An 8,925-nucleotide genomic window follows, 5' to 3' on the forward strand; every position below is an offset into this window, starting at 1 on the left:
CATTAGGTAATAGATACCATTTCGAGATTTGCAACGAGCCCTGAACCGATTGAAAAGCTCGTAATTATATCTACATTGGCTAAGCTTTACAAAGATAAAGTTCCTAGAGAAATGAATCCGGGGTAATAAACTTTATCTTACCGACTAATGCCGGCGAATCGATAGTACCATTTATTAACTTAATTAGAAGGGATATATCAAGAATAGATTTATGTTTTCCAAGTGACGATGCAGCTAATATTGCCAACCTATTTTCATATAAAATCAAGGAGACAGGCGGGATCCAACTCAAATTCCCAAGAGTAACGAACAAGAATTGCTTTTGAACGGATTCTATTGAATCTACGTAACACGTATACGAAGGAGGCCTATACTCAAGTATAGGTCTGACTAAGATCATGTATAGCCTTTTTGTGATGTAAACAATTTAATAAAACCTAGCATCAATCTAGCTTTGCTTAAAGAGACCGCAATGTGCAGATTGTGCAGATTAAAATGTAGCCGCTGATCAAACAGAAGCCCGGAAGTCCATGACCTCTTAAGAAAGAGAGTTTCTTGCATATTTTTAAGTTTAGTTTCATAAATTTGCTTTATATTTATATGTAATATATGTTTTTTTCTCCTACCTAAGGAAAGAATTTTTATATTAATCCGGATTTAAATAAATAAATAAACAAATGAAAACAAAAAAGACCCAACTACCCTAATTGACGTTTCTAGGCAACATAACTTTTCCTCAGTGAAAGAGGATTTTGCACTTGTAGACGCTTTCATGCGTCAAGGCACGTGTTGGAGCAATTTACTGGCAGTTCCACCATCCCATCTCATCTGCCTAAACTTACTCGAGTTGCCTTATCACTATTGAAAGGTTTTTGGCAATGATCCGAGACTGCACAATAGTTTCGCACTTGGCCCTACAAGTTCTTACAATTCTCCTGCAGTTTGGTTGGATCAACAATTCTTCTCTTGGCGATATTCGTCTAATCTGAGGTTCTAGACATTGTTATGGAAACCATTATATAGTATAGCTAACCAAGCCCTTTTTTTTGGAATATTTGTGTGGTTCTCCGTCTCAATTATTATTATTAAGATTCAATAAATACTTAAGAGATTAATTAGTTGTTAAATTTTCAAATAAATAATTCCATTGTAAGAATTTTTTTTTTGCAATTTTAAGCAGTTTTAACGCGGTTTAATAACTGTCGAGAATTCTTTGCCGTGACACGTTTTCATTTTATGAAACGTTTGACTTCACTTGTGGTGAGAGGTCACAGGATTATGTCGTTCGTGTAAACAACGATGCGTAAATCGATGCAGGACTACATTTGTACGCCAATAAAAATTGTAAGCTTTTCTTTTCATTGTTGTTAACCTATTGTCTTATTGTGGTCACAATTACATACATTGTCTTATAATGCGAAAGATGGGAAAATGACACTTTAAAGACATAACGTATATTGCTTGGGTAAAAATCAGAAATATAAATTTGCATCGAACAGAGTAAAAAAAAAAAAAATTATAATTATTTTTGGTTACTTTAAAATATTCAATCATTTTATTTTTGCTAAGTAAATAGTTTTCTAGAGTTAAATACAATTACGATTTTATTTTATAACTTTTTGGTATTAAAACTAATCTATTTTATATTTATTTAGTCAAGAAAAACAGGAATAATAAAAATATAAACGAAATCTTAACCGTATCCCATACCTTCTAGTTCTTATTAGCCTTTTTTCTTTTTATATGATTCCCAGTTGATTTATCCATAATATTCCCGTTAACTGTAGTCTGGATATTTTCAGAACTTTGCGAAATATCCTCACTGTCACTTGATCTTATATCACCTGACATCTTAACGAAAAAACCAAACATATTTTATTCAAAGAGATAAAAAAATATCTCAATTATTTCATTCTTTAACTTACCAAACCTTTATGAAGGGAATCAATGACAATCTTTAGAATCATATACGTCCATATTATATGTAATAAGAGTAACATTGACAATAAGCCATTGAAAATATAGTAAGCAGGAAACATGGGAAGAATTCTAGGCGCTTCTACAGATGAACTAATTAAAGTAAACATCGAAATTTTATATAAATAAATGATATTTCTTTATATAAAAAAAAAAAAAAAAGTTGAAAAGTTGAAAGTCAACGATAAAAATACGTCCACGCCTATATATATATAGTTCTCAATATTGTGAAAGAGATGAGTTATACATATATATGCAGAAAAATATCTTTTCATAATATTGTTTATATACAAATATTGCTTTTTTTTGTCATATTAAATTATCTTTACCGTAACCTGCAAGCAATCAAGTTTTTTGCTCATCTAATAAATACAGGCCCGCAAGATCAGGGGAAGCTCAACAAATTTTAAAATTAATTCAAAGATGGATAAAGGCGAAAGGCACACTAGATTTGTCGAGTTGTATTTGTAATAGTCAAAAATACTCATACGTATCTCGTCCATAAACTTGGTTAATTTCATCATATCGATGGTCAGGCAACTATTATAAAATTTACTTTTTAAAGATTTAACATAGAAAACTGAGGCTTGGCGTAAGCATTCATTGTTGATGACTACGGATTAAAAACAACAATAAAAATTGATAGCATATATAAGCCTAAGAACTAAATAAACCCATTCCAATGGAAAATTTAAAATATGATCTCAGTACGTTTGCAAATATCCTTCAATAGTAGGAGAAAACAGTTGATAAATAATATAAACATATTTTTCTTAGGATCGGGGATGTCCTGTCGAACGATACCGTTCACCGTTAATAAAATATTCTTTAATACTGATATATTGATTTGAGATAGTGGTCCGATCGAAGGTTTACTCCCCAAAACGGATAAGGCTTTCTTACTTGACTGCTTTTAATCTTACCTGTAGATAATGCGTGGATAGAATCCTAATCTGGTAATTATCCAAACTACTGTGAATATTGCAAAAATTATATCACATAACTTTTGGTAATTCGCGTATTTCGTTAATTTTGCTGCCTGCAAAATACAAAAAAAAAAAATAATATTATTTTTACAAACTGTTATCTAAATTTTATTATTATCATTATTCTATATTTGGCTTTGTTCTTTTCTAAATGACAAAAAGTACATTAATTGAGATAAACCAACTACGAATCGAATCGGGGACCTAATAAACTATCTACACTTTTGGTCAACATTACATTTTAATTTAATTGACAATGATTTTATATTTCGAAAATTGTCAAAGTAGACCTATTTAATAAAAATACATTCAAGCATGAAGTATATGATCTTAATTGAATTCAACGAATACAGATAGAATATAGACTGCATTTTCCCCGTAAGCAAGTATTAGGAATTGGATAGTCTTGCAAATACAAATTATTATAACCATAAAGCGTATAATATATAGTTTTACTTACCTCTAAAAATATATCCGCACAGTCATGAACAAGCAAAACTAACGAACCGACTCGATGTAAATTGCAAACCCAACTAAAAGACATCAGCATAAGGGTAACCATATGATGTATAAACATTTGCCAGAAATCTTTCCGTTTAACATCAAAAAACTGGGTAACCGTCAATGACCAATAAAATGACATAGATATCATGTAATACCACCAAATATCACTTGTTATTGACTGAAATAAATAATATTAAATAAAATTTTCAATTTGTTTTTACTAGTATAACGTAGGGTTTTTCATAAGCGTTGCCTGTGTATATATATTTTTCTAAAATAAAAGCAAAAACAAAGACACATTCCTTATTGTTGGCCTAGTCCATTAAAAAAAAAAATAAAAATAAAAAATAAAAAAAAATAAATTGAAACAATGTTGAGCTTCATAATTAATTTTAACAATTTCAATGCGATATTGTTGCGTGCATATATCCATACTTAAAATTGCACATCATCCTGGATGTCAAATGTGAACATTATAATTAAAAACAAGTAAGAAAGTTAAATTCGGTTAGGATCGAATCTTTTATACCCATCACCGTTTACCTTAAAAAAGAGACAAAAGTTAAAGAGCAAAATTCTCATGCTCTTTAATGTGCAGTCGACGCAGCCGATTGCTTCTACTTTCAAAATAAAAATTTGATTTCGCATAAGCACCTGGGCATCGTAGATGTGTCCTTGGAAAAGTTTACGTCAATTCCAAATTCTTTTGCAAAGTCTTTCGACGATATCTTCATTTTCGCTAACGGAAGACCGTTTACCACAAATATTACAAATTTACGCAAACAGCCAGATGGAAAGACGTGCAAGCGGACATGTTTAGGTGCATTCAAGAGCCAAAACTGGCCAAACATTTTGGTACGTTATGGGGCCGATTTCCAATACCAACTTTCTTCATATTTATAACAGTCATTACACAGACGAACATCGATTAAATCGATTTAGAATTCGATGCTGATCATGAATACATATATAGTTTGTGTGGTCTCCGAAATGCGTGCTTCTGGGCGTTGCAAACGCTTTTACAAAATAAATATACTCCTCATGCTTCGGTTATGGGTATAAAAAAAAATATATATTTTGTAATGGTATCTGTGCACGATATTTGAAAAACTTTTTTCAATCCATTGAATCGCGTTTTAGATACCATGCCTACTATGCGTATACGATGTTTAAAATGAGCAAAAATCTTGAGTAGCGGCTGTTCATAAATGGATATTTGCGATTAATCGAAATCCTCTTGACACTAACAAAGTGAATTAATTTGCAATAGATGTCCACTGTATTAAAATTTTCGAAATTCTTATAATTCGATTACGAGTTATTCTTCTTATGCTAGCTGTGTTCACTTTCAGGGGCGCACTAACGAAAGGCAAAGCTGTGTAAAGCTTTTTGTGTTTTTTTGTATGTTTTAAGCCCTGCTTATGTCCTGCAAATATATGAACATAATCACAATCCTTCAAACAAAATTATTCTGAATAGTATTTCATTTGCATTTGTCTAGGCATGTAAAAAGGAAAAGGAAAACTGTCGTGTTCGGGCCTCCAAAGAGCCAGAGAAAAAAATATTCGAATATCCCGTTATAAGCAAGACAAGAAAGATTGATAATTCGGTACGGTTTTTAAACTGACTGTATAATTTGAACATACCTTTTCGCAAATGTTTCCAATTCGACCGTTACAACGGATGGATGCGATACTGTACGATGTTGATAGATATTTTTTTTCGAGTAAAATCTCTCATGTTAAGAGACTCTATATGAAACATGAACTCTAAAATACATATTTCGAACTATCTATGATTCTCTTTCCTTTAGATAAGTGATTTCAAACTAAATGAATATTGTATTAAAATCTATTATCGCAATAGGAATCAGCGCAAGTTTACAAGTATTTTACATTTGGGGATAATCTTTCTAAGGCACTCTTCTTAACGTATTAACAATGGTTTAGTAATGATAATCGCATTGAAACTCACATACCTGATGAGGATATCCATACCAACAATTCTTGACATCCCATAGCCACGATTTGTCCCATAAAACAATCAGCCCAAATACAAAACTGTAAGTGTAATATATACAGCGCCATGTATTTTCACAAAACTTTGTTAGAGTTGACGGTTTATCTTGAGCTCTTCTTAAGCGCCACCACCTCTCAATTTGCCGTTCTGTCATGTCCAAATGTTTAGCCATTTCTGTAAGCTGAAAAATGTTCAATTCTCCATATTACATTCTATCAAAAAAAAAAAAAAAAAAAGTATCTATAATAGAAGAAAATGCACAGATGTGTGCAATTTCCATTGCAAAAGGCTGAGTAGCAGCCTTTTTTTTGAATTAAAAAAAGAGAAAAAAAATGCATTTTTTTAAAGTTAACATTCTAGAATGATTTCGTGTTCTGGAGCGTTTTCGGTAATATATTCTTTGTCTGTCTATGTTACTCTTATGTATTCTTTTCTTTTTCGATTTTTATTCGTATTTTTTAAGATTATTGAGACTTCCGCAGCCGCATGAAACAATTAGAAAATTTATTTTTAATGAGAACTGACAAAATCACGGAACGAGATCTGCTGGGCGAAAATAAATGAAATAGTTTTTGTAAAGAATCTATTACTACGACAAATTTAATGTCAATGTAAGATCATAGCATTTTTATGTGCTGCAGTAAAAAAAAAAAAAAAGTAAAAAATCTAGCTCTATAATGTGAATAAATATCTAAAATTTGCGGTAAGAAGAATTTCGCTTTTTTTTATCAAGTTGAAAAACGCAAGATTTTCTCTTTGTCTATATTTTGTACCGCATAATAAATTCATTTTTTTTTTTTTTTTTTTATATTTCATACCTTCTTGTGATTAATTTTATTTGATGCTTCATACGCTTGCTCTAACAACGGAATATTCGCAGCCTTCTTGGATCGACTACTTCTAATTCCCAATGATTTTCCAATAGGAGCAATCCAGAATCTATAAATCAAATATTATTATTATTATTATTATTATTATTATTATCATTATTATATAGAGAAATAAATCCAAAAAGAGAGAAATTTTAAAACGCTAGCGTCCAAAGCTGTTGGATTTTCTTGTTAATGTCAATTTTATTCAATCATAGCCGAGTAATCTCCTACTTGTAACAATCGAAAATTGAAGGATATTGCAATAGATATGAAATCACATAGAATGCATTCAAACTCCGCAAACTAAAAAAATTATATGCGCCTCGCACGAAAACAAATTAAATCAAATCAAGATTTGAGTCTTTAATATTTTCTTCATTTTGTTTAACTAGTCATCGATATTGATTAAATCAAAATGTTTTATGCTTACAAATAACGGACATAAGCTTAAGGCTCGTCAATCAATTGCGTGCAGATGTTTACAGAGGCACTGAGTGATAAACCTTCTGAAACTTGTAAGCATTTAATTGTAATTCTAAAGCAGACGTAGTATCCCCAGCTTAATTTTTTGCAAGATAGAAAGAGACATAAGTAATTCCAGGAATTCCGATATTAAATATTGAAAAAAGAATCAGAACTGCAAGAAAAACTCTCCACAAGAAGAAGGAAGGCACAAATGTTATGCTCCAAATGTTTCGGTAACCATATTTTAAGGGTACAATAATGTTGGAAATCTAATATAACTACTTTAGTGAATATAGCGCGATTGATGGAATACAATTTTTATCTTGTTTTAATTTGCTATTGATTATATATAGGATTCAATGATAGATATGATTTTTACGCGTGAGGACGGCTTACGCATATATTGTTTCATTGTTTAGCAGAGCTGGACTATGCAAGAAAATCTTCAAAGTAAATCTTTAAACTATTAACCCTCACTGATTTTAATTGCACTATAACCCGTAAAACATATTAAATAGAGAAAAGAACTAAACTATTTATTAAAAACGGAGCAAACGAAAATGAATCGTTTTTGACTAATAAGCGCATTTAGAAATAGCTTGAATGCGGTACTTGTCATGCATTTTTTTACGACCACATCTGAAAACTTCAAAACAATGGGTTGTTGTCCCACTAATTAAAGTTATTAAATAAAAAACTATCAAGATCTTTTCTTTTTTTTATTATACGGATTATAGGTATACATTTTTTTTTTTTTTTTTTTTTTTTTTTTGGGGCGTTTCCGTTAAAGCATTGACCTTCAAAAATTTTACAACTGAAAGCGTGCACACGTCAGTAATTTATCATGTCTTAGAAGTTTTCATACCTTTCTAACGCGTACCGCACTAGCATTACAACCAGAGCCATGGGCAATGGCCAAACAAGGTCCCTGTAGTCAGCATGATTTACATCTGGATGCGAGCCGGGAGCTATATCTGCCCAAGTTGTATTTGGCGGAAGCCAAACATTGGTAGACCAAAAAGTCTCTCTAACTTTCTGCAACACATTCATAACTGTTTTAAAACTACTTTTCGTGGAATCACTGTCAATTCTTGAAAACTTGATATATAAACTTTACCAAAATAAACAAGCACAACTATTACTTATGCCGCGGCTCATAAAAAAAAAAAAGACCCCCACTCACACTACGTGCTAAATATTTTCAAAGATGTTAAAATAAGTTAAGAAACAACGTTGCCAGTTTTCTTTATTTTTTATTTTTTGCACAATTTCTTACACACTTTTTTAATTGTAAAGCATGACAATGAAAATTTTAAAAAATTCGCCGCAAAGACATTGTGGATATTTCTGTCCAATTGACGAATGCTTAGCTTAGCTACCTCTGCTGCGATTTTCTTATTATTCTCTTATCGTCTTTTTTGTTTTTTATTTTTTATTTTTTTTTTTTTGTTTAAATGTGGAATATTTATTTTGAAATTATAATTTGGCACGGAATATCGTGGCAACAACCAATTTCTCAGATGAAACGAACAAAAACGATTTGAGATGATTTAAAAAATACTTTACGAGCGAATCTGATGAAGCCGATGATCGTAGGAGCGTGTATTTGACTTAACAAAAGTGAGAATAATAAATTACAACCAAAAAAGGTCTATTAAATTATTTAATTTTGATTTACCTTATTTTTCAGAATATAAGAAGCAATTTAAATTTATAAAACTATTTTTTTAGAAAAATATATTTTAATGTTACTTTCGGATCAAAATTTTTATTTATCGTTAATATAACTCCTATTAGCAATACTTAGTTCATCTTCACTCTCATTATTCGTGTCGTTAATATCATTGCTCGTATCACTTTCATCTGAACTATTGTTGTCGCTCCTTTCAAACTTCAAATTTAGAAACGATTTATTGAAAACACATAGTAATATTACCTTCGGACTGTAAGATGCACCTAAAATTGAAGTCCGTATTTCTATGTAAAAACGTGCGTTTTATAGTCTCAAAAATGCGGTATATAAATATTTAAAGAGCAGTAAAACATAAAGCGATTAACATATTGACAACTATGAATAATATTTAAGCAGGGGGCTGATAGCT

The 8,925-nt window shown here is 30.8% G+C and overlaps 1 protein-coding gene across 1 annotated transcript; it reads right to left on the minus strand.

Moving 5' to 3' along the window:
- Positions 1-1,692: 1,692 nt before the first annotated feature.
- LOC119637069 (ceramide synthase 6) lies at positions 1,693-8,012 on the minus strand. Its single transcript, XM_038032892.1, has 7 exons — positions 7,689-8,012; positions 6,305-6,425; positions 5,446-5,667; positions 3,424-3,645; positions 2,901-3,016; positions 1,926-2,070; positions 1,693-1,851 (listed from the first exon to the last, which is right to left on the minus strand). Exons 1-7 carry the CDS (start codon positions 7,871-7,873, stop codon positions 1,714-1,716), a joined length of 1,149 nt encoding a protein of 382 aa, XP_037888820.1. The 5' UTR covers positions 7,874-8,012; the 3' UTR covers positions 1,693-1,713.
- Between the last annotated feature and the right edge of the window lie 913 nt (positions 8,013-8,925).

Source organism: Glossina fuscipes, unplaced genomic scaffold (assembly GCF_014805625.2).
Source record: "Glossina fuscipes isolate IAEA_lab_2018 unplaced genomic scaffold, Yale_Gfus_2 0, whole genome shotgun sequence".
Classification (NCBI taxonomy): domain Eukaryota; kingdom Metazoa; phylum Arthropoda; class Insecta; order Diptera; family Glossinidae; genus Glossina; species Glossina fuscipes.

Excerpts from the sequence above, each read along its gene's own strand:
- LOC119637069 (XM_038032892.1), bottom strand. The coding sequence starts at position 7,873 with ATGAATGTGTTGCAGAAAGTTAGAGAGACTTTTTGGTCTACCAATGTT. Across the intron at positions 5,668-6,304 it reads ATAAAATTAATCACAAGAAG|CTTACAGAAATGGCTAAACA; the intron begins GTATGAAATATA and ends AACATTTTTCAG. Across the intron at positions 2,071-2,900 it reads TATCCACGCATTATCTACAG|TTCATCTGTAGAAGCGCCTA; the intron begins GTAAGATTAAAA and ends TACTTTAATTAG.